Source organism: Anguilla anguilla, chromosome 18, assembly GCF_013347855.1.
Source record: "Anguilla anguilla isolate fAngAng1 chromosome 18, fAngAng1.pri, whole genome shotgun sequence".
Taxonomy (NCBI): domain Eukaryota; kingdom Metazoa; phylum Chordata; class Actinopteri; order Anguilliformes; family Anguillidae; genus Anguilla; species Anguilla anguilla.
The window spans coordinates 25,062,429-25,089,292 of NC_049218.1; the positions used below are offsets into that span (position 1 = coordinate 25,062,429).

General features: G+C 43.5%; 1 protein-coding gene across 1 annotated transcript; it reads right to left on the minus strand.

The window, feature by feature from the left end:
* Positions 1-5,129: 5,129 nt before the first annotated feature.
* On the minus strand, positions 5,130-25,546 carry col9a1b (collagen, type IX, alpha 1b). The gene is made up of 32 exons (XM_035400433.1): positions 25,380-25,546; positions 24,542-24,616; positions 24,224-24,259; positions 24,041-24,103; positions 22,852-22,905; positions 22,062-22,097; positions 20,668-20,691; positions 20,476-20,529; positions 19,929-19,982; positions 19,427-19,462; positions 19,278-19,334; positions 18,620-18,673; positions 17,472-17,525; positions 17,116-17,169; positions 16,698-16,751; positions 16,407-16,460; positions 16,092-16,145; positions 15,822-15,875; positions 15,661-15,714; positions 15,126-15,170; positions 14,394-14,447; positions 14,209-14,262; positions 13,114-13,167; positions 11,580-11,651; positions 10,540-10,575; positions 9,912-9,956; positions 9,752-9,784; positions 8,834-8,980; positions 8,068-8,122; positions 6,669-6,857; positions 6,333-6,410; positions 5,130-5,731 (listed from the first exon to the last, which is right to left on the minus strand). The coding sequence occupies exons 1-32, from the start codon at positions 25,452-25,454 to the stop codon at positions 5,526-5,528; spliced, it is 2,064 nt and encodes a 687-aa protein (XP_035256324.1). The 5' UTR covers positions 25,455-25,546; the 3' UTR covers positions 5,130-5,525.
* Positions 25,547-26,864: the final 1,318 nt, after the last annotated feature.

Genomic DNA, 26,864 nt, shown 5'->3' on the forward strand with positions numbered 1-26,864 from the left:
GCCTTTCACAAACTGCCTCGGTTCTGAAAGATTTTCTTTTCTTATTGTTTACCTTAGTTCTGAAGTTAAAATGAAAAGCAGCTGGCTGCTGTTATGCGATGAATTTACGGGGCATTCACTCTGATGCATGAAATATCATACTTAAGCTTCTGCAGACACAGCGTACAACAGGTTTTAATGTTTATTCCGCGTGCGTTGTGGTTTAATGCATATTTCCTTTAAGAAATAACTTCTTAACTTGTGTAATACAGGTAAATGCATGTGGCCCAAAGCCACAGTTCAGCTAATTCACCAGTCAACAGCTCTGTAAGTTTTCTGTGTATAAAAATTGTATAGTTGTATTTCTGTTGTTAACATTGTATAAATTTAGTAGTTGTGATATGGTTTTATTTGAAAATAGGAACATTTATGAAATGTGCATTTCTGTGAACAATTTAGAATTTATGTAATGTATACACAAAAGTGTGACCATATATATATATATATATATATATATATATAATGTGAAGGTTGATGCAGAAAAAGTATGGTACCTCCCATGTTCAAGATATATGTTGAGTGAGTTTGTATATGTCATAGTAATCTCGATGTATATAAAGTATGGTATGTTTTGTACAGCATAGTACCGTACAGACTGTGTTGTAGCATAGCCAAAAGGTTTGGAATGGCTTATTTTGGTAGATACAAGCAAATCATTGACAGACTTACAATCCTTTATATGGTTGTACCAAACCAGGGGATTGTTTTATGACACGAACAGAGTATGCAAGGTGTGCGTGTGCGTGTGCGTGTGCGTGTGCGTGAACTTGTAATACTATCTTTGTGAGAACCAAATGTCCTCACAAGGATAGAAAGATGAGGAAAATTGATGAGAAAAACCTTTTGCCGGTCCCCACAAGGTCAAGAGGCTGTTTTATGGTTAGGACTACAATTAGGTTAGGGTTATGGTTATGCAGGTAGTGGTTGGGGTTAGAGGTTACGGAATAAATGTAGTCAGTGGGAAGTCCTCACAAGGATAGCAGTACGGGACTCTGTGTGTGTGTGTGTGTGTGTGTGTGTGTGGGTGGGTGCATTTGTGTGTCTGTGTGTGCCAGTGTGTGTGTGTGTATGTATGTGCGTATATGTGCATGTTTCTCATTTCAAACTTCATTGAGTTTGATGGGCCCTCTAGTGGCCATTCTGAAGTATAGCGTACTTATGCAAAAATATGGGATTTGTGCTCCAGAGTGCTTTACAGTATGTGGTTCATCACGAAGAGCGGAGAGGGTTGTTGACTCCTTATTTTAATTTTCATTTACTGATAACTAGTCCCAGAGTTGGCCTTTTGCAGAATAATCTCTATCCTGACTTTGGCTATCCTTGTGTAATGGCAAATCTCTTCAGAATTTTATCCCAATTTACAATTTAGCCGTTTATCAAATAGTTCAAGCCAAAGAGACTTACAGAAGGTGGTTTTAACATAGAATGAAAACCATCTTGAATGTTAAAACCACAGAGATGTGTGCCAAAAGTCCTGCAAAAGGAATGCAGAGGTGTCCAATGGGTTCATCCAGGAACAGCAGGCTACTGTCTTTACAGGACTGCCCTTTAGTTCCTGGGTGAGGAGATACCTTTCTAGTCATGAGATGGTGGTAATGACTGTCAGCCTTTCTGTTAATTGTGTGTATGACTGTTTTAGCTGTGCTGGTACACGTGTCAGGTGCAGCACTGTTGAAGTAACTGTAGTACGTGTTCCACTATGATGCTTCAAATCTTGCGAGCAGTGTTTCTGGTCAATTTAGCAGAATGCTTCAGTGTTTGGAGCAATATTACAGCATTTATTTGCCATTTAAAAAAATAATATTCAGTGCTCTAAGTTCTGCAGGGACACATTAAGCGGTCCCCAGCCCCTGCTGGTGGCACCACGCATTGCAGCCATTATCAGCCAGCTGTAACCTTTGGCCAAATGTTTCTCCAGAGGAAGTCATTTTCTCTCTGACCTTTGGAATAGATGCAGGTTCAAGGTCTTTTAAAATCCTGTTTATCCTGTTTTCAGAGGGGGAAAAAAAGATTGCATCTCACTCAAGAGAGGCCAGGCCACAGCGAAGCGCTGATTTCATTTCCAATGCCTGCAGAGTTCGCGTGTGCGTCTCAAGGATGCACCCAGATTGTTGCTTTCTGTTTATTATTTTTAAAGGTTTGGATATTTAGGTTCGGTGCTTTTGTCCGATTGTCATGCTGTGAATGGCATTCATACATGGCCTCGCTTGCTCTGTGCTCTGAATGTCTGCTTTGCAGAACTCCAAACACACCTGGCTTTTATCAGGAGTTAAACTTCAAACTGAATCATTCTATTCATAAAGCCGGTTTGTGTGAAAACTGAGAAGAGCAAATTACATTTTTTATTTAAGGGGGCAACAGAGGAGATGGAAGGAAACTTGAAATTAACAGACTTACTCGTACTGATGTGTGCGCTTTAGAAACTGTTAAAAGCCGTTTTCCTGAAGCAACCAGACATGAAAGGGGAATCACAAAGCAACTGTAACTCTGAACTCTGAAAATGTGTGGGAAGCCATTTCACTTGTGGGGGCATCCAGATAAGTCAGTGAATCCCTTGAAGTGTGTTGTTGTTTTGAACAAGAAATGTTTTTTTGTTTTTTTTTTCATATTTTCCAAGATACAATTTTTTTTTTTTTATGTTGCACTGGGTGCTCCTGGAGACTGCTAACTGGGATAAATCCATTAAATAGCTTATTTAGCATATTCTATTAAATCTGACCTCTGTGTTTAAAAAGAGATAAGTAACCAGCACACACAACTTAAAACGCATCCATTTCCATCCTTTCATTTTCCTTCCTTTTTCCTCCGCTCTGTCTCTTCTGCGTTGTTCCCGGAACAGTTCCTGTCAATCACGACACGGAACTTTTCCGCTAATGTGTGCGTTGACGAGTATATTAAAAATGCTTTACTTTTTTTGTGGGGAAATGTCTAAACTTTTCAGCGTTCATGTCACTCAACTGGGTATTTGTTGATCTACCTCGCTCGAGGGTTAGGATGCAATTTTTTTTCTCGTTTGACTTATTTTTTTTTCGTTTGTAACCGTGACACTGTTACTATGCGACCGCTGTTCTGGGGTCCGCGGAAGCATCCGCTGGAACTTGACTGGACCGTCCGGGCGGTTGGGCTGCATACCGATGTGAGCAGTTTAGAGAGGAGTCACAGGGGCATATACCACTGTGTTTAACGTCGCTGAGCTACTGTGTTTTACTGCGACGTCTATATATGGGAGTACACATATATATATACCTTTTATACCCATGATTGACTATTTGTGCTTAGGTATATTCAATTAAAGATCTCGATGTTCCAATTATTGTGTTTTTATTTAAACGCTTGATTTAATTCATTTGACTGAACTTAACTTTTTTTTCATTTTGGTATTTTGACGCATGCTCGAGAGTGAAAACGTTTTAGCGTGTTGAATGTCGGATGCTGAATTAACAGGATCTTGCATGGTTTAATTCCCATTATTCTTTGTTCTTCTAAGAGTTGGTTGCATATATTATACATTTAAGCTTTTTGAAGCCCTGGTAAAAAGCTTACTTTGGTAGCCTTGCTTACCACTTTCAACAAAACACATGACTTTAATATTTTTGTGTGTCATACATTATATTAAGAAACAGCAAAGACTATCTATCTTGAGCTCACTGTGATGTATGAAGACACAGAGGTAAAAAAAACACAGAGGCAAAGTGATATATCTTTTCCCGAGACTTACCCTTGGGGTATTTAGGAGCATATATTACTGCTCGGAACTGGAGATTTATCTTTTTATGGATTTTTCAGCTGTGACCAACCAGTCTTGATTATTTATTTATAAAATTCTGGTAAGAACGTTGCTTAAAATGTCACAAACCTAAAAAAACAAGTGAAGAGAAAAATGGATGAAGCACATTTCCCTTTCATGTTGTATTATGGTTTTTGTGGTGTTGAGTCTAGAAGAAAAAAATGTGGAAGTACTAACAGGCTCCAGTTAAAACAAACCCTCACAAAAATAATGTGTGGGGATGGACTAAGAGCTAACGAGAATCGAAAGAGAGGAAGTGGAAACAGGCGCCGTGTCTCCAACTCATTTTGCTCAGAAGTTCTGTCAAGACTGCGCTGCTTAGGCTGTTTGATAAATGGCTTTAGACAACACAGTCGCTGTTAGCCTGCTGACATGGTTGGCTTAATTTCAATGTTACTTCTCACAGTTTTTTTGATTTTTATATAGTACATGCACTTATAAACACAGTTAAACACTGAAGCCACACTTCTTCTCTCCTGCCCCCCCCCCCCCCACCCCCTATCCCCACCCTCCCCAGTGTATTACACATAATTTACAACAACGATTATATACCTTAAGTGAGGCGGTGAGGTCACTAACCAGTCTGGTTGTCATGGAAATTAGTTGAATGGACCAACAGATCCATGTCGGATAAATGCAACTACAAGACACTGACATGTCTGTGTTCATGAATTCTGAACCACCAATAAAAGAACGTGAGGAATTTATTAAAATTTGTATTTATTGTTTCTGTTTTGTACAACCTTTTAGATCACCTAAGACCTTCATATAATAAATAAGAAAACCATTAGAAAATGTTACTGATGGATGGTTCTTGCTGCAAATGTGACCCCGGAAACAGGGTATTTTTTCAAAAGTAGGATTACAGTCAGAAAAGTCAAGATGTAGTGAAATTGTTGATGAAATGCAAGGAAAAAACAACAAAAAAGCCACACGTCCTTTATGAAAATCATTGCGCAGGTAAGTATAATTTGCAGGGTAACCACAAGTCACACATTTACATAGATTTACAGCATACAATCGCACCGTGATGCCCTCGTATATTAGAACAGTGGCGTTGCAGTCACTTCTGTGCAAGCTGATGAGACTGGCTAGCTTCTGAGCTGCTGAATCACTGACACACAGCACAGCACAAAACTCACAACGAAATGAAAGTCACTCCGTCTAAGGGTGACCGGGAGAAGCATCTCTGAGGGGGAGGGGGGGGGTTATTAATATTTTACAGGATGTGGAGGGAGAAGGCTGGAGCTGAGGTAAACACATCTTACTTTGTAGAGGGGGGGTTGGGGATGAGGGGTGGGGTGAGGGGGGGGGGGGTAGGGCTGTGGAGCTACTACAGTGTTATAAAACCACTACTTCCACCAGGACAGACAGTTATGGGCATATAAGGCACATTTTTAAGACGATAAAAAAGGTTTTGTCGCGTGTGGAAAAAGACCCCTGAAAAACAGAAAAACAAAGAAAATGTGTGGAGCACCATCTTATTTCAGAACAAATGTTGAGTAACAGGCTGGGGGGTCTTAGCTTCCCATATGACCCGCTCATGCTGCTGAATGGGCGTTACGGTTTGGCATGAGAGGCGAGGTGGGCTGTCTGTCTGTCCGTCTGTCTCTCTGTCCGTCTGTCTGTCTGTCCATCCGTCCGTCCGTCCGTCTGTCAGTCTCTGCGTTCTGTCCCCGGGGCCCGCCCGCGTTCGGGCTCAGTTCCCGGCGGGGCCCTTCATGCTGGAGTCCTTCAGAGACTGGTGCTGGGCCCCCGCCTGCAGGTTGCAGGACGACGGGTCGCAGTATCCGTTGGGCCCCGGGGGGCCCGGGGGCCCGGGCACGCCCGGCTGTCCGGGTACGCCGGGGCGGCCCCGCTCGCCGTCGCGCCCGTCTCGGCCATAGCCCGGTTTACCCGGCTCTCCTGCGGACGAAGAAGAGGGGTGAGGAGGAGTCTGGAGACCCCCACGAATTAACCGTACCCGGCTACGGAACTCTTACAAAGTCACGTTTCTCTCAGGTGAATTTGGCTCCCTGCATAAGTTGAATTTATTGCTGCATAACTGGCCACTCATTTAGCAGCTGTAGCGGTTTCTCATTACACAAGCCTTGCATCTGTGAACTCAGTATGTTGGCATTCTGTATATTATATTCACTGGCTCATGAGATGAAAACAGGGAAGTTATTGAGCTGACATAATAATCCTGAACCTGTGTATCAAAGTTTGTCCAGTTAAATACGGCTCAATTATACTCAACTGATTTTTTAGATCTATTTCAATCTAATTTCATTACCTATTTGGACGTGGCTGGTTTGTGGATATATCTAAGTGTTAAACTGAAGCTACGCGTACAATTAATATACACACTTCACTGTGATTAGGTTAGTACTCAAAGAGGTCTTGCATGGTCCACAGGTTTCACAATGTTTATGTGATGTTGTTCTAATGTTGCCATGTTTCACTCATGCAGAATTAAGCTGCAGAGCTTCCTGCGCTGATGTGTGGCAAAATGATGGGCACTCACCTGGCAGACCAGGAGCTCCAGGCTGGCCCTTGGATCCTCGTACTGTGATGCCTCTGTCCCCTCTGTCTCCCGCCTCACCTAGGCCACAAAGAGGTAGCGATTACCACACCTTCTCAACCGCACGCCCATGCGGCCATTACCACCCTCTCACCCACACACCCATCACACCTTTACCACTCTCTCAACTCAACCGCACACCCATCACACCATTGCCACTCTCTCAACCACACACCCATCACACCATCACCACTCTCTCAACCACATACCCTTGCTATTTATGTAAAGCATCAAATGCACATGACTCTAGATTGGACCAGCCTGTCCCAGGGCCCTCACCTTTAGGTCCCTTCAGTCCAAAGAGCCCCGGCGGCCCTTTGAGGCCAGGCAGTCCTCTTGCCCCAGCCTGCCCAGGGAAGCCGCTGTCGCCCTGGGACCCGGGGGGGCCGGGGGGGCCTGGCCGGCCCGGCAACCCGGCCGCGCCCGACTCAGGCCGTCTCAGGCTGGCTGCCAGCTGGGCCAACTGCTCTGTGAGAGACACAACACACCAACCATGTTTTACAACTGCTCTGTGAGAGAGACAACACACCAACCATGTTTTACAACTGCTCTGTGAGAAACACAACACACCAACCATGTTTTACAACTGCTCTGTGTGAGAGACACAACACACCAACCATGTTATACAACTGCTCTGTGAGAAACACAACACACCAACCATGTTTTACAACTGCTCTGTGTGAGAGACACAACACACCAACCATGTTTTACAACTGCTCTGTGTGAGAGACACAACACACCAACCATGTTTTACAACTGCTCTGTGTGAGAGACACAACACAACAACCATGTTTTACAACTGCTCTGTGAGAAACACAACACACCAACCATGTTATACAACTGCTCTGTGTGAGAGACACAACACACCAACCATGTTTTACAACTGCTCTGTGAGAGGCACAACACACCAACCATGTTATACAACATGGTTGAAATTATGTCCCTAAATGTCTATGTGGTGACGTTTCACATAATGCTATACTGTACGTAAAGTAGTCTGCAAAATGCTCTTTTTTTCTGAAATAAGCGAAAGAGAAAATATCCAAATCTCTATCATGTTAAGCATTAGTCCCAAAACTTATATTCAGCTAGGCTGGATTCCTTCCTCAATTTTACATTCTCAACTCACAGAGGGAAGCTGAGCTCACAAAAATGGTGTTTAAATTGTCTTTGTGAAACCTCTATTTCCTTAAAGATTATTCATGGCCTTCAGAGCTCAAATCAAACCCCTCTTGAGCTTCCCCACACCATGGCTACCTGCCTACGGTGTGGAGCGCTTTTCAAATACCATCTCTCCGATGAACTTTTACGAAGGGATGCATCTCCAAACTTTGTGTTCTTCTGTTCAAACCCAACACTTTAAAAGGATTTCTCTTGTAGTTTCAGCCTTTAGCTTAATAGTGAGGCTACTCTGGGGGTAGACTGGGACTTGCATGACAGGCAATAAATCAGATTTGATTTAGTGCTGAGACAGGGAAGGAGAGAACCATGGGAGACCAGTTAGGCAGAGACCCAAAGTAACCGCGCTTTTCCAATATTATCCATCTGATAGGCAGGAACCAAAGCATTTATTTATTAATATTTTTAAACACAGTCTTCAATTGTTATGCTTGCTGCTGTGCTCTAACAGTCTAGAGTACTTGTGATATCCTTCTTAAAACGATCAGGAGTTACTTACCCTGCATTACCCTCATACACACTTGTCGGATGTGCTGATCACTGGGTTCTTTGCCCTGCAAACACAGAAGTAAAAAAGAAATCAACAAAATGTCATATGGAAGCATGGGCAGCATTTCTTTTATCTTTTTTCACACAGAGAACAGTTAAAGCATGGAATGGCCTGCTACAAAAATTTTACTTGCAACAGCCAAGTTCAAAGATAAGGGAAACTTACCTTTCATAACAGATTCTTAAAAACCATCACTCATAGCTCACCCACATGAATGTTACTTTCCAGAATAAATGGCATAACAACATAGCTAAAGCCTAAACCAAGCATCCTTTTTTGAAGCCAAGAATAAAAGGCTACACACTGTATACGGATTGAATGTATGAAGATTCTTAAATCAGTCTGCTTTCCTCCATAGTAAACACTGGCATAGAGAATGCTACTTATTGCTGGATGGATAAGCAGTGGCCTGTGGAATGGGACAGATGTGGAGCAGTGCTCATGCTTCGCCAGTAGGTGGCAGTCCTGTCAGCAGAGGTCATCTGACGACATTTTCAGAAACAGGGGTGGTGCAATATAAGCACTACTGCACTACGTACAGTCCACATGCAGATGTTTCAACATATACAGAAATCTCAGTCGCATATTTCTGCATATGTGAACACAGACAAGGCTGTGTGTTAAATCCTGTGTGATGTACTTCCTCTTTAAATGGGACGTGGGCTCAGAGAGTTTGGAAAGCGCAGGCGTGTGATTGGTGCGTTTCGCCACCCACCGCTGGCCCCTGCGTCCCCCGCGTGCCCGGCAGGCCCCTGTTCCCCTGCATGCCCCGGGGCCCGGGTGACCCGGCGGGGCCCTCGATGCCAGGCTGGCCCCTGCTCCCCTCCGGGCCCCTGCTCCCCGGCTCGCCCAGGTTACCCGCCTGGAAGAGGAAGAGGAGGAAGGATGGGTAAAGAGAGAAACAAAGACGGAAACTCACAGGGTATAAATACACACGCCAAGTGTTAATGAGCAGAAAGCATTTCAGTACAGTTCTTTTGTCCTGTATTCACCATAATTATAGCTGAAAGATTCAAATGACAACATAAAGCGTACCGAATCTAATAATAACGAACATGTGTATATTCACCTCAGTCAGTGATGAGGAACTATTATGCCAGGTCACTGAAGAGTCACACAAGCTCCTAATATAATCAGCGTATCATTAGCGTATAATTGACAGTCTCTGAGCTTGTTACAGTATATGAAGTCTGCCTTGCTGAAACCAGCTACAAGAACAAATGATGTTGGGCCTTCCTTTTTTTTATCACATAATTGGCTCCCGACAGTGTATTTCTTTCTCATTACTGTTTGGTCTCAGTTCTGAAAAGTGTACCGCTGTTAAAGCAGCATGATCAACATGGTACAAGCTGTGAAAAAGCATACATTTTCACCTCGATTCAAGCGATAGCTGCAATATCGAAAACAGCACCGCTTTTGAATGGACCCTAGGTGGTCAGAGTAATGTTAAAAAGGCCTAATGGTAACAGTGGTTGTGACTCCGTGAATGACGAAGGTAATGAACCATTATACTGTATGTTAAACTCAACTGAAAGCAGACATGGACTGAACAGTCCTGCCACTGGCTTGGATGTGTGATGTCACTTTTAGGCGGCCAGTGATTGGCCAAATTTAAAGGGAAAACGAATCTTACCGCTCCTTTGGCTCCAGGCTCTCCTTGGTCACCCTGTAAAGGACACATTTAGAGCACAGGAGGCTTTATCATTAAGCCAATATTGTAGGTCTCAATAACACAACACCTAACTGAAATGTGATTATAAACGAGAATGGATTTCCCTCGCTCGCTCACTCACCCTTTCTCCTTTGTCTCCTGGGGTTCCCTCTGCACCTTGATCCCCCTGAACAAAAAGGAGAAGTTACAGTGCGTTCAGTGTGTTACAGTGCGTTCAGTGTGTTACAGTGTGTTCAATGTGTTACAGTGTGTTCAGTGTGTTACAGTGTATTCCGTGTGTTACAGTGTGTTTATTGTGTTCAGGGTGTTACAGTGTGTTCAGTGTGTTACAGTGTGTTACAGTGTGTTTATTGTGTTCAGGGTGTTACAGTGTGTTCAGTGTGTTACAGTGTGGTCAATGTGTTACAGTGTGTTCACTGTGTTACAGTGCGTTCAGTGTGTTACAGTGTGTTTATTGTGTTCAGGGTGTTACAGTGTGTTCAGTGTGTTTATTGTGTTCAGGATATTACCGTGTGTTCGTTGTGTTATAGTGTGTTCAGTGTGTTACAGTGTGTTTAGTGCGTTCAGTGTGTTCAGTGTGTAACATTGTGTTACAGTGTGTTATAGTGTGTTCAGTGTGTTACAGTGTGTTAAAGCATGTTCAGTTTGTTACAGTGTGTTACCGTGTGTGCGGGGTGTTACAGTGTGTTCAGAGTGTTACAATGTGCTCAGTGTGCTGCATACTGTTTAGTGTATCATGTGTTGCTTACTTGTTCGCCTTTAGGGCCAGTTAGACCGGCTTCACCCTGAGAAGCAAAAAAGGACATAGTCATAAACCCATGAAACAGAACTTACCACAGACAGCACACTCGCAACAAAACAGTAATCCCTGTGCAAATGGCACGTGAAGACCAATCTAGCACTACGTACAGTCTGCTGGAACTCAGTTTCAATAGATTAATTAAAGAAAAGGCTTTTGAAAACAAAGCAAAAAATATTCATATATATATATAAAAACGATGAAAAATAGAATGTTGCTTAAACAATCAAAGAGCAACTGTACGTTACTTAGAGACTCCATTGTATTTAGACATGTTTCAGAAAGACTAACCCCCTCCCAAGTCCCAACTTTAGCTTTAGCTTTAGCTTTCTCGTGTCCTGATATCAAATAGGTTGGTCTTGATCATGTTTTTCCACTAGAGGGAAACATGGCACAGCTTTTTAGAATAGCCATCTGTCTCATTTTTCACATACAGAGATGTTTCATTTTTAATCACAATTTAGTGTTCCTCCACTATTCTCAGATAACCTTCTATGCTATGATAGCAATGATTTTTGCATTAGAGCTATGCTGAATTTTCTCAAAGGTGTGATATTGTGATGTCAGATAGAAAGAGTCAATAGAGCTGGGAATAAAATGCAGTCATATTCAATATTTAAAAACCCAACAACCGACAATTCTGCTTATATATACCTTGCTCATAGCATGTCTACAATAGATAACATCGTATCATAAAAAGTGCATTACAATGCTGTTTGTTGCAAGTTAACTTAGCACAAATAAAATAGTTTCAGCTGTATGTGTTGCTGTTAGTTTTCCTCTTTTTGATCTTGTACATTGTCGATGTGGTAAATCACTCAAGCGCAACTGAAATAAAAGCATGGTCGACTGTAAAAATATAAACTAATGATTGCATTATAGAGGCCCTCAAATTTTGAGTGATCAAAATACAACAGAGAAAAAAATACTGTAATTCTCCAGTTCTCCAAAACCCCAAATCACAGGAGTGACAACCCTCCCCCATCTTACTCGTTCTCCTTTCACCCCAGGAAGACCGGGAGGTCCAGGAAGTCCAGGCAGCCCCAGATCGCCCTTCGCACCCTGGACACAGAACACCAGCAGCCATCAACAAAGGGAACACAGAGCACACCTTCTCTGAGTCTTAATCAAAAAACGCACCAGCTAATGCAAGGCTAAGGTAAAGAGCCACATTCCACAATCTTTGCCTGCTAAATATGGCACACTGATGTCAATTCTAATGTATGAACACATGTGATTGGCCAGTAACAATAGTTCAATTTGAAAAAATTTTTTTAACTTATTTATAAGTATAAAAACAAGGCTGTTGATAAGAAAAGATGAGCTCGCTCGTTAGCTCGTTAGCGCCTTTAAGCCCTCTACGCTCCGTGATTTCTGCAGGGAAGTGCGCAGTTTCAGAGATGAAGCTCCAACAGTTCTTGAGGGAAGAGTTTGCCTGTGTCTCTGTGGCCCTTGCTTCTGATGCCAGGCAAACAGAGAGAGGAATTTCTGCAGAACAGAGGGCTCTTTGAGCCCCCACCCCCCCACCCAGGAGTCTCTGGTTACTCTGTAAATACGCCCAGGATAAGAGCCCATTCTGGCCCTTTCCCTTCTCACTCCAACAATACAGCAAACCCTCTTCCCTGCTTCTCTTTCTTCTTTCCTTCTTTCTCATTTTAGAACCCCAGGAGCCAGTTTGCTGCAATACATTTTGATGTCATTTTGATGTAGGTGCAAGTAACTACAGCGTAACTACAGTATAACTGTAGTGTAATAGCAGTGGCTATAATGTATGCACTGAGTTTGAGGATGTAATGTATAAGCCACATTTGTAGTTGTGCAAAGTTTGTCAAGTCTTAGTAGTAGTAATTTAGTTAGCATGAAACTTACTGTACTGCAACATTCTGATCTAATGTGCAAGTGTAGTGTTAAATCAACTCTGCCAGTGCATTTGAACTTGATAGAGCACATTTGATCCCAACTGCACTCAAATAAATTGTGTTGGATGTCAAATAAAGGCTGAAAATGTTAATGTTAGCTTTTGGACTGCGAGGAGTGATTTCACAGACCTTGAAAGCATCACTTTGACACAAAATGGAACAGTGTCAAAGTACTGGCATTTTAGAGGAACTAAAGCTCATGTGAACTGACTCATTAGAGACCATGTACCTCCATTCTAACTACAGCAAACCTCTGATCAGTTATCTCATATAATCACAGTGGCAAAGGATGAGGCCATACAGTACGAGGCTTGCTTTTGTCAAATTTATGGTGAACTGCATTCTGATGGAATAGGTTCATTAATCTCCCTTATGATCTGATAATGTAAGCAACAGCAACGCTGAGATAATCTCAGCATTATCTCTACCTCAGGAATGCAGACATAATGTGTGGTGCAGTGGTAAGGTCAGGTTAGGGAGAGGGTTTGAGGGTTTGGACTGTGTTTATGCCCATGAGCTGGACTCTGGTAAAGTCAGGTTATAAAGGGGGTTTGGACTGTGTTTATGCCCATGAGCTGGACTCTGTGGAGCGGACAGGCACTTACCCGAGGGCCTGGCTTCCCTTGAGGCCCAAGAGGGCCCTGTGGTCCTACATCTCCCTAGAGAGAAAGAGAGAGTAAGAGATTAAGAGAGGGAGAGAGAGTGCGTGACAGACCTAAAACCATTAGTCCATTGGAATGACCCACACCTGACTGATTCATCATCAATTATCTTGTACCATTCCAGACTCATTCATCAACCATTAGCATGTGTCATTCTAGACCTCATCCATACTGTAACCACCAGACTGTACAACTCATACACTGTGAACGAAGCACATTATCACGAACCATCGGGCAGTGATGGACAGACGTTTTTACTGCGCTAAATGACCCAAAATAAAAAAGGGAGCTGAAGGTTCTCTTTCTGCATTAGTGACCAGAACACCTTAATGAGGCTGCAGACCGAGCAGGGGGAGCAGACTGTGCCAACAGAGAGGGTCAGATCAAAGGCATTCCTCCTCAGCTTACAGCAGCACACAGGCAGCCGGAGCCCTCTGGAGCTCCTGTAATGAGCCTGAGGAGCCCCCGGCTTCTCAGCGGGAGAACCCAAGCGCAGGACACCTCCGACCATCGGGGGGCCTGGCTGCTGATTCTTATCCAGTCGAGTCTGCTTTTTCGAATGTGATTTTGGACGCAGTCCGTGTAGAAGAACGTCTACGTCCTTTGTTTGAAGGATGGGAATTGCATCCCCTTTAGGGTACCTGGGGCTTCTTAGAACATCAGCCTGGAGGCTAGTTTTAAAGAGGCAGGGCCAGTCTGAATGGGGCGGGGCTAGTCTGAATGAGGCGGAGCCAGTCTGAATGGGGCGGGGCTAGTCAAAATGAGGCGGGGCTAGTCTGAATGTGGAGTATCTGATAATATAGCAATGTTTTTCTCATAGAGGTCAGTGTACAAACACAGTCAATCTGATCATATTATGACCTAAACCTTTTATTATCATATCCACACATTCCTCGTAGCCTATAACAGACCTCCCCACACGGACCCTTGAGCTGTAACTGTAATTGACAGCTGCTGAGTGCTCGTGTTTAGATCCTGTTTGGGTCACCATCTGTTCTGTTTGTTCTGAAATCACCATGACTATGCAGATATACTCACAGGCGTTCCGATTGGTCCAATTGGTCCCAGTTCCCCTTGCTCTCCTCGTTCTCCCTGTAAAGAAACAGAGACAGTGGAGTTTACAGAAAAACACACACACACACAAATGCACACGTGCACACACACACACACACACACACACACACACATGCACACACACACAAACACACACAGATCAAACTTACTGTTCTCCCAGAAGACCCTATCGTTCCAGGGAGGCCATGATCACCAGAGTTGCCCTGTAATGGAGACAGAGACAGGCAGACATGCAGTCAGCCTCACAGCCAGATCTGCTGAGCCAGTCATGTCAGACCACAGCACATAAAAAAGCTCAGTGTGTTTGTTATGTGAATCTATCACCACCATCATATGGTCAATATTAATTGTTGTATGGGGTTATGAATACGAACAATAGTTAATTTACTTGCCAAAGTGCTAAGACACAATGGTCTCATTGGTGCTCAGAGAGAAAAAAAATATTTTGGTTGTTTTGCAGTATAGGGAAAACTGTATTTGGTGTTGTTGCATTATGGGTCATTTAGTAGTATTGCTTTATGGGTATAAGACAGGATCTGCTGGTTCGTGTTACATTTATATTTAATATTTTAAGCTGATCTTATCCAGATGCTCTTATCCAGCGCAACTGGCACAGCTCGCATTGTTGCATGCAATCCGTTGGTCCTGCTAGGCACTGAAGGTTAAATGCATCGGTCAATGGTACAACAACCGTGATGCCGTTGAGTTGAGTCGCAAGCTAATTTTCCTAAACACTGAGGAATACCGTCACCTGTGTGGTTTAAATATGGAATGTAGCGTTCATTGTTACGGGGAATTCATTCCCAACTGTCGTCTCTTAAATTGGAAATTCTGCTGTTTTGAGGGTCACATATTTTTTTAAATCATATATAAAGACCTACCTTTACACCGCTGACTCCTTTGGGACCTGGGATGCCCGGCAAACCCTACAGGGGTCAAACAAAGAAACACAAACATTTTCCATTTTAAGTGTTCTGTGACAGTCACTAGCTCTTTTAGAAAGTGCTAATGTACAGTACATTATCACTGAAGGAGAGGAGGCAGTAATGACACCTGTCACTACACTGATATGACTGCATCTTTCCACCAAAATTACAGGATGTTAAAACCACACATCTATTACATAAAAAGGCGAACACAAGCATTCACACTGAAATTGCAAAGAAAGAGGATGTCGGTATATCAATATTCTGTAAATGTGAACTGTTCAGTTACATAGTGAAAGATAAAAACCTCTCAGCAAAGCTCCAAGATGACTAGGAGAGTTCTGATTGGTAGTCTTAACCATTTTTTTCAAGAGTGGAGCCACTCGCAGAGCTAGCAATGCTAACATTAACACATACAACAAAAATGTAACAAAATCAAAGCGTAAAAGATCAGTGGACAGTTTTTCACAGCAGGAGTGGCCATACTTACAGGAAGTCCCTGAAGCCCCACCTCCCCAGGACTTCCTGCTTTCCCAATGGACCCCTGCAGAAAGAGAAGAGGATTGTGGGATATGCCGGTATATGTGGTACATGTCTTACTCAGGCAGGCCTGCAGAAGAGTCTCCAGCGTTACACAGACTCTCACTCTACCTTGGCCCCCGGCATTCCTGGTATCCCCTCACGCCCATCCACTCCCGGCAATCCCTGATGAAACACAGAAACCGTGGTTACCACCAAACCTGGAGGGCAGGTGCACAGATTGGCCAGGGCTAAGGGATGGAGCTGCTATCTCCCACATCAGGCTGCAATAGCTGGCCGTGGGCACAGACAACTGCAGCCACACCTCCCTGGAGGCTCACGGTGCTGAACAGGGTAAGGTTGAAACAGCCCCTGATTCCGTGGCATTTGAGCTGCACTTACTCCGCCTCCTTTGGGCCCAGGAAGTCCAGTGATCCCGCGTGGCCCTTGGAGACCCTAAAAAATGATTTCAGAAAGTAGTCAATATACAGCCAATCAGCAGATAGTCTGCACTGACCAGACGTTACGAATAAATTAGTCTGAGATCGCTTATTTATGTCTGTAGCAGTAATGTAGAAAAATGAATTGTCATTGGTTGACCAAAAGCTATAAACGACAGTATTTTTGGCTGACCGGCTGGTAAGTGGTCTTGGTTTGGACTGATCTTGTCCTGTCTAGTGGGAAAGGTTTGAGGAGTCTGTTTCCGTGGTTACTCACTTGATCACCCTTGGGCCCGGACTCGCCCATGACACCCCTCTGGCCGTGGTCCCCCTAAAACAACAGGACACGTCCTGGGACACTGGCGCTCTCTCTGTCACGCATCACTTTTATTAGCACAAAAACACCGTTTGCATGGGGTGCGGTAAGTAACGCGGTAAGCAATGTCTCATATGCACACTAATCGCATGCTCATCTAACATGTCTGGGTGGATTGGACAAGGCAGCCAATCAACACACAGGGAAGGGAGGAGTCTAGAGGGCAGGAGGCCGGAGAGGAGGCGCACTCACGGTGGCTCCCATGACTCCCTGTATCCCCGGCTCCCCGTCGTGGCCCCGCGCTCCCTGCGAGGGGACAGAGGACAGAGTGAACACAGACGGGGTACCACCAGGCCTTCAGCCCCATTATATCAGCAACGGTAACCACCTCAGCCGGAACTACAGCTGTACCTGTGATAAACAAGCAGACAAACTTGCCACCCGCAGTACGACCAAGCAGCTGCCGTTCTGTCCGGTTTCTATCATTCTATTTGCACAGCAGCTGATGGCTAATGCACTGCAGGCCTTCCATAAAATAGTAAGGTCATGTATCCTTGTTTTTGGTTGAATGCACAGATTTTGTGAGAAAATATGGTTTTACCCCGAGGGTGTCTACAGCTCCTCAACCTACACACACAGAAAACACCCTTGACCCCGCAGTGACCCTTACCATTTCACCTTTGGCCCCCATCATCCCTGTGATTCCCCTTGTGCCCTGGGGACCCTAGAGACAGACAGAAAGGCACAGAGAGATGACTTTAACTGAGGGTTTCATCAATTGTGGATAACAGTTATGACTAAACATGGACTGCTAGTTGGCCTGTGCTATTAAAACACAGGTCTAGTGCATGGATGGGCCCTTGTTCTGGATGGGAAAATACTTTAGGAGTACATCTATTCATTGGGATTCATTAGTGTGCTCTTAAATAGGTTCCAGCAGGAAGGCTCAGCCTGACATTACTCAGGTATTGGAGAGTGCTTGTGTACATATGTGAACCATGAGGACAGAAAATAAAACGCTCTTACCGTAGACCCTTGTGCTCCGACCTCCCCCGGACCCCCCTGGTCTCCCTCTTCACCCTGGGAAGTAAAAACATGACAACATTCTGGGTCACAAATTCACCTGTCACTCAAAAAAGCTGATCACTAAAGGATGCCAGACAGGGTTAAAGGTCAGACAGCAGCATCACGCAACATGACTGGTTTCAGAGAGCCACAATGCAGCAGGTCTAGAAATGCAGTTCAACCCCTTTCACCAAATTAATAAATGTATGAGTTTCTCATACATTATAAACGCATGCTTCTGTGATGATAATTAACGCACTGCACACACTATACGCCCTCTGTCTGCAATACAGAGAAAAGCATGACTGACTCTTAGCCTTACAGAGAGACACCATCCCAGAGCTTCAACAGGGACAGTACCTCACCCTGGGTGAAGGTCAGTGGAGGTGCAGAACCTCACCCCAGGAGGAGGTGAGGGGAGGTGCAGTACCTCACCACGGGAGTTCTTTCCCTTTTACACAGACTGCACTCACGTTAGCACCCATAATGCAGATGTGTAGCTGTCTGAGCCTCTATGGACCCATCACAAACAACCCCAGCCTCTTAAAAACACACCTCGTTCCAGTCCTGAGAAAGCTGGAGAGCATGCTTTAAGCAGACGGTGCCTGCCTGCATATCAGCGTGAATGCATTCCACACCGCCACCTGCACGATCGCCCACAGACGGCTCATCTCGTTTAGCACCGCTCTGTGGCACTGTCCCTTTACCGCGTCATATCGACAAACTACCCAATCCAGAATAAAACAATATGATGCGTTTGACAGGCACAGACACAGAGGATACAGGTTCACACACTCTAGTAGCTCCCACAAAGCAAGTAAACAGATAAGTGTATGAAAGTGCATGAAACAAACGACACATTCGGTCAAAAGAGCCCAAGTTTATCAATCAGTGTCAGGTTCAATCAAACTCTCTAAATGATTCATTCATATTTGCCAGGATAGAAGCCCATATTGAAGCAGCTTTACTTTAGTGCACTTGTCTTTGTGAGTTTTTCTTTCTGTCAGAGGTACTTTGTGTGATGAAGAGTTTGTGCGTCTAGTGATGAAGTCAGGGCATGTTCCAGTCCCCGACCTCGTTGATGAAGTTGTACTTTTTTAATCTCTCACCTTGTGTCCTTGCTTCCCTGGCTCACCACCGTCCCCTTTAACACCTTTATGACCCTGTAGGGAAAAAAACATGTTTGTATACATGACTGGAATGTCATAAGTCCATGTGAAAATGCAGTATCTTTTACACAGGGAACTCCATTTCCATCTATGTAAACACGACAAAAGAAATGTGCAAGTCCAATAATTTATTTCACTCTGTACTCCCATTTTTCTTTATGTACTGTCCATCCAAGGGAGTATACATTAGCATGCTCCTCCCCCATACAGTAGCACTACTTCAGACTTCACTTCTGCTGCTGTAAGGATGACAAAGCTAATGAAACTAGCATAGGCTCCTGATTGGCCAGATGACTTGTCATTGAGCAATGAGGTTGCCAGTTTCAATGAACCGCATCCCACCATCCCTGGGTGATGCTACACCCAATTATGGATCATCCCATGAGACCCCTGTCTATGGACAGTACTGGCAAAGGCCAGGATTTGGGGACCACAGGGTGCCCCACCGCATTAAGAGCCATTTCTTTAGAAGGCGTCTATACTGTTTACATCATTGACGGCACCTTCTCAGAAATAAAAAGTTGATGATGATATGAACAGTGAAGACAGAGTCATGCTGATATTCTGCCACTTTGGCACAATGCAGAGGAGGACTCACCTTCATACCTGGCAACCCAGGGTGACCGGGCGGGCCAGGGGCGCAGGCATTGGGACACTGGGCAACGAGACAAAGGCAAGCGTTAGAACACCGTCGGCCATTTAACGCAAGCAGGGAAGACGGATTCATCGAATGTGAAAAGGGCTCACCAGTTCAGCGCTGATGTCACGCATTCCTGCAGCTCCCTAAAAACACAGAGAGGAGAGTTTGTGATCTCAATTACTCTATCACCTTTCACTTTATCAGAAATTACCACATTTAGACCTATATAATATAGCTAGTCACATGGTTTATGTGATGTCAGAGATTCCAAATAGTGTGTTACAGGGGTGCCGTCAGGGGTATGCTATCCCAGGCTCTGCTGGAGAGGGGTGTGGGGGTGCATAACACGGTGTATTATTTAGTGTGAACTTCACCTATATGAATTTCTGGCCGTAGCAGTAAGCGGCAAAGCCTGGGTTATGTGTACCATGGAAGCTGGAAACTCCAGTCCCAAGATACACCACTCATGTGGCGTCAGTGGTTATGCTTCCCACAATGATTTGACATCTCATACAGTATCTCTGCCTTCTGTTTGTACCACCCGCACTGAGAAGTGGGGCAGAGAGGGCTGTGTCTCCACAGTGCCCTCCCTGCCAGACGGGTACTCACTCGAGGCCCGGTGGGGCCCCGTGGCCCTTGTGGCCCCCTCACACCCATGGCTCCCTGCAGAGGAGGAAGAAGAATCATCACGCTGACAGCCAATCACTGACACCGATTATTTTACTGTCATTTATCCGGCTGACAGCCAATCACTGACACCGATTATTTTACTGGCATTTATCCGGCTGACAGCCAATCACTGACACCGATTATTTTACTGTTATTTATCAGGCTGAGAGCCAATCACTGACACCGATTATTTTACTGATGACAAAAAACAAAATGCAAATTAGCTTTAGCAAGTGATGTTAGAGAAAAATATCATATATGAATGAGTAGGACAACCCAAATTTAGCTATGATGTTTAACCCCTGCACTGCAATTTTCACAGCAAAAGATAAACACCACTTATGTTGTTCTCAAAGAACGGGGGCAATACTAACACTAATTCTTCCACTAAACCACAAACTCAAATCCAGTTTTTAAGTATGCCTGGTGCATGAGCAGTATGATTTGTGAGGAGCCAATCAGAATGTCCGATTTTCACGTTACTCACCGGGGGCCCAACCTTGCCCTGCTCCCCAGGAAGCCCACCTGGTCCAGGTGTCCCCTGCGCACAAAACAATAACCATGAGCCCAAACACTAAGGCAATGGCCTCAGCAGAGAACAGCATTACCACTCCATACATACGCATCATTACACAGGCACATCCTGCTCAGGAACTGAGCCAATAAAAAGGGGACTTACAGGAAGTCCATCGGGGCCAACACCCTACAGGAAACAAAAGAAAATGATAAGTCAGAATATAATATAGAATACAGAGTATATAATCACGCATGAATCACTGAGTAAAGGCAGAGAGTCTCTGTTCTTATGCGATTTGAGTGGATTTTGGATCGTAAAGCAGTCATATGCATGCTTTAAAAGGCACTGTAGCAGGGACAATGAAACACCAGCATAAGGGCACTGACTTGTCACACAGACTTTTGAGCATGTTCTAATTCTGTGTAATGCTATTTCCATAAAGACAAAAAATACATATAAAAGATCATTGACAATAAAATGAGGGGAAAAGTACAGTCCCAAGAGCGACAGGAAGTCCGAGACATGCAGATACAATTGACAATACGTCAAGTGCCATATTGAACATCAAACTAAGTTATACAAACAAGAACAAAACTACCCTAATGAGCATTTAGACTACATTCAACAAATAACAGCAAAGAACAGTAGCCTCTGAAAACAAAAAATATGTATAAAAAAAAGAAAAGTAAAAGCTAATCAGGTGTTTGGGCTGGCAACAGGTAAAAATGGTTTTTGAGTGAAGGAGCTGAGGCGCAATCTGAAGAGGTGGGTCTTTAGTCTGCATCAGAAGATGCTCATATCTCTGCTGTTCTGACTACTGAGGGAGACTCATTCAGCCAGCACACCTGACAGAACAGACAGGCTAAGAGAGGGGAGGAGCCAGATGCCTTTCAGTATGGAGGGCGTGGCTAGTGTCTGATTACCTTCTGAAAGCATGAAGGGGCAATATCATTGGCAGTGCGCTAGGCTAACACCAAGATTTTAAATAGTATGCACTCAGTTACTAAGCAGTATAGCACAAGGCAGGTACAGGTGAATTCAATCTCTGAAGTATGAATGAATATCACTGAGAAGTTTTGTTCAAAAACACAGTAGACCTATATACATTATTTTTGCGCATGGGATATCTGAGATAGTTTGCTTAATGGTAATCAGGGCTGGTTGAGTATTAGCATTAGAATTGTATGCTAAATATACATTTGGCACCAATTTTCCCAAGTTTGTAAGAGTTTTCATTTTCTGTAGTGTTTAGTAATAATGATGTACACAGTAAAATGTTCAGTGTTAATTCTACTCAAACAGAGTACATATGAGTCAAACAGGGCCCATACGTACTTTGTAAGAGTTTAACACTGAATATTTACTGTGTACTATTGTTTGTAACAGTTTCTAAGTAGTCTGTAATGGCGTGATGCTGCAGACTGTGCCCTTGGCAGGTCACATGACTCTCATAAAGCCTCTGCATGTGAGAACGTGGATGCCAATGAGGAGCCAAGGCAGTCAGTCTGTGTTTCTGTCTGTCTGTCTGTGCTACTGTCTGTTTGTCTGTCACTCACTGCTTCTCCACGTGGTCCAGTTTTTCCAGGTTCACCCTGAAAAGCAAGAACAAATTCATCCGTTAGGTTTCACAGAAACAAGATGCAGGACCCTACACTTACTTATTTTAAACCACAATAAATTGTTTTTTTTTTTTTTACTATACTCATATGTACACATGGGTATTTCTCTACCCGTGTGTACATGTCGATGTCTGTTAAGCACTTTGTGCTGACTCGGTCAGAAAAAGTGCTTTATAAATCTGAATGACTTGACTTGAGTACACACGTGCTGTGGAAACCCACCCACAACAGTTTCTTTTTTTTTTTTTCCACATTTACAAAAGTAAATGTTCACTCAGTAAACTACCACCAGGGAGAAACATGCACATGGCCACTTAACAGCATTACAACACAAAAACCCTTCCCAAAATAAACGAGAGTGAAAAAAGAGTGAGGTGACAAAGGAGTGTGGGTGTGGCCTGCCCCTCGGAAAGGGGCAGGGGGGATTTAACCACCCCCCCCCCCCCGATTATCAGGCACAGACAGCAGCCTCAGGAGCTGGACGCTGGTGAGCCGGGAGCCCCTTAGCACAGACCGCAGCACTGACCGAGTTCCCACAGTGATTAATGAGAACAAAGCGAGGGTTTGAGCTGGCAGACCCAGCAGGGTCAAGCCTTTCACATCACGAGGAAGTTCTTAAGCAGTTATAACCCAGCGGTGAGCCGGTGCAGCAGACCGCAGTCCGGGCCCAGTGGCTCGTGTTGATTAGCGATAGAGAGGCCTCGTTAGGTGTCCTCCGAGTCCTTACCTTCTGTCCAAAAGGCCCGTCTGGCCCTTCGTCTCCTGCGGGACCTGTCAGACCCTGTGAAAATAAGCCAGAGGGCTCTCAGTTCATCTGAACATACTTCTGGGGCTGAGAAAAAAAAATGCTCCTTTGAAATGTAGGTTTGCAGAGGCCATTAGCATAGGGCTTCAACCTCCGGTTGAGACAGAACACTGAACCGCTAAACTCAATCAAAGCCAGAACAGATGTTATTGTTCTGCTTATTATTGTTCTTATACTTATTCCCGGGAAAACCGTGGAAATTACGAAACGACGAAAACCACGAACGCCCGGTCTAGACATGGACATGCGTATTTATCATGCATGTAAATACGCTAATTTAAGCTTGTGAAGTCTGGAACTAAGCCTGTATTGCGCATGCTGAGGGCAAAACATTGATGCTTCCATTAAAATTAATAGTGAATATCAGACTTTTGAAGGCAAAATAAAACTTCCCCGATAGTATTCTGGAACTTGATTAATGATCGTTACGTTTCATACGAAAAGCAGACTGTAAAAATATATAATATGCAATATGATATGTACATTTAAAGAAATATTTTCCCAAGACTTCTTGACCAAAACAACCATTGTTTCACAAACTGCCACACAAAATGAAATCTACGATCAGTATAAATTGACCGATGAGGTTTTCTTTGGTAGTTAAATCACACTGGTTTCCTACATTGAATTCAATATAGGAAACCAGTGTGCCGTCAACATTCTTTTGCCGTCAACATTCGCATTCCCATTACTTCATAGGCTTCAGTGCCTGGCTCCTCCTACCCTCAGCAGTTCGTATGTGCGCTCTATGAATTCACGCCGTCAAAAAGAAAAAAGAAAAAAAAAACACCTGGGTCTAATTCGTCACTGCTACTTCATGTAGGCTACGGCTTGGGCTGATGTTACATCTCTTTCTTTATCTGGCATCTTTCATTTCCACGGGTTCCAAGTAGTTTCTATGTTCTACGTAGTTCGGTCTTTATGATTGTCATCAGCACACGGGCAGCCACCGGAGACTGGAGACACACGCGCGGTCGGTCAGACAGGTAACAGGGTGGCCTGTTTCACTGATTCTACATCGTCAATCCCGCGGGGAACACAGGTTAACCAAGTTCAGCAGAAGCTCTCCATAAAAAAATATAATAATAATAATAATAATAGTAATACTTACATCAGCACCGGGAAGTCCTGGTAATCCTGAAGATCCGGGTTTTCCAGCATCCCCATTTGGACCCTGTTATTGCCATGGGAACACGAATGTAAGCTCACGCGAACAATAGCCTGCAACCATAATGGTAATAATGCAGGTTCAAAATATAAACTATAATACTTTTAAAAAGACAGTTGTACTTACAGTGGGGCCGTCCTCGCCTTCATCTCCTCTGTCACCCTAAAAGAAAATATATAAATCAGCAGACGGACATTTTATTCAGAAAATGATCCTCTTGAGTTTGACATTGTTTAGGCATAGTGTTAGAATTATTGTCAAGCCTTCATTTATTTTTATTAATCAGCATTTTCTTGTGTGCCTTTCGTAGTTACTGTCGCTTTTACTGATATTGTAGAAGGACAATTACTTTCTCTATTGTTCTACCATTATTTTATGAAACCGGATGAAAATAGTTCCCCCCCTTTTGTCAATGGGCGTTTGAAATGACAGGACGGAGCTTACAGCAATGCCATCGATTCCGGGTACACCTGCGGGACCTGGTGGGCCGGGGGGCCCCCGGGGACCAGCCTGGTTTCTCTGTGGACAAAAATACAATAATCGTGTCATTGTTGACGTCCAGACGTTCAGTTTCATGAACACACATTCCTCAAGTCAGGAAACCCCTCCACAGTAAAAACGGGCCTCGTTGTTGAGATTACCTCTGGACTAAGCCAGGGGATGTATCCATACGCCCATACAATGCTCCTATTGTGGAGGTTTAGACTGCGGCAAAAAAAGCCATTCATAGTTTCTATATTGCAATAAGTTCACTTTCAGCCATTCGTGCCACATCTATGGAATGAACAGGGCCGTGTGGAGACCTATGTTGCAATATTATATATTATTAACACATGTAAACTTATCTATGTCACATAATAACAATAATTTAACAATTCTGTTTGAATTTCAGTGTCGGCACGGTCCTTAAACAACGTTCTACACTGCGTATAATTAATTTAAAACCGCACTGTGTTGGTCGGCGACCGAATGGGTACAGGTGGTCCACTGCCCGCACCGGCCGTTACAGCTCAAAGTTACTGTATAGCACAGTCATAGTTTGCGTTTCAGACCCAGATGCACATACAGTTGGCAAACGTAAACAAGTGTAAATATGTATATCTGTCATTGACACATGCATTTACTCTTAAAAGTTTCAAAAGAGGGTTTCCTTTGTTTAGAAGAGACAAAAGACAGATTCATACAAAGGCACGAGGGCAGAACAAGGCACACATTTGGTAAGCTCACCTCAAGCTGTGCCTGAGCAACCTGAAAGAAAAGATGCGGGAATGAAGAAACTTACTTGAGCAGAGCAAATCACGAAAACCTGCAGCAAAACCATCAGCAACGGCCCGCGAAAAATCGTGGTGCTAGCCATGGTCTCCCAGATGGCTAGCAAGATACAATAAGCCTTTTTTCTAGGAACAGTTGGGCTGACGGACCCCCCGACAGAATAGCCCAACTGACTCCCTCACTAGTATCTGAAAGGTAACCGATACTCTTGCAGTTAGTGGTTCATGTTTATTCATGTTGAGCTTGGATATGGAATGTGATTGGTGGGATTCTGGGAAACCTAAGCAGGGAGGGTCGACCAGTGACAGACAGCAAGTTTAAACATTTCGCGGGAGATTGTCACCTGGCGATTTTAAAAGCCCCTTCTGAAGTCATTAGATGTCTCTGTGTGAACTGTGAACCTTCAGCTACAATTTCAACACAACTGTTGCAGTAATTGTACAACTTAAATTATAGGCTACTGAAAGATACAAGTGGCACAAAATGTCACATTTTGGACATCCGTATGATGATTATCATAAATCCGGTGTATGAGAAATGTTACGCCAATGTTTACCGATCTTCTAGCCGCAAGGTCGTTGCAGGTTTCTGGATGGGCGCGTGTAGTATCACAGTGAATCAGCATTGATTGCAGTTCGAACTGGAAAAAAAAGTAAAAATCTGAATTGTTAGGATAAGCAGACATATCTACTGTTTCTGTCCTGTTCAAGTGTTTATTTATTTATTTATTTATTCATTCATTCATTTATTCATTTATTTTACTTGTAATTCTTTTTATGAGATTTTACTAGAGGCACCATACAGCTAACTGAAGTAAGCTGGTGTAAAAAATAATTGTAGGCCTATATACAACTACCCTAGCCTACAGTCGTTTATTCACGGCTATGTTTTACATATTCGTTTGTGTTGTTGTCATATGTCGAATCCACTCAATGTTATAAACGAACACATGTGCCTTAATTAAGCTGTTTCGTCAAAATATACATTTTAATTTTACTTTTAAGAATAATCAAGAAAACAAAATGTTCATAAACATATGTTTCTTTTCAGAAGCCGTTTAAACGAATATTAAGGCCTTTAGACGGCATCACGACTTGAAAATTCGTCTTCACTGAGCAAGAGTCCAACTGTGAAATTCTGCAAGTGTCCGTGAAAGCCTGTGGCGAAGCTACGGATTCCAGAACCTGGAAACAAAACTGCTCATTTGAAGAATTCCGTTTGGCTTTTTCTTCCAACAATTACAAAACATTTCGTTATGTCTAAATAAATACAACTTTAGTTCACTTTATTTTGTGAAATCCACGCTCTGGGGTGTATCTTAATATATTAATGCATCGAATGCCGTATTGGTGAAACTAGGAGGCGGGTCTATGTGTTTGATTTAGCTTTATTTTGTGTGAGGTCGAAGTGTACAGACCTTGGCTTGCTATTGTAATAAAACATTTAAAATCTGTTATATGTTACTTTATAAATATCAAGTAGCCTATAAACAACG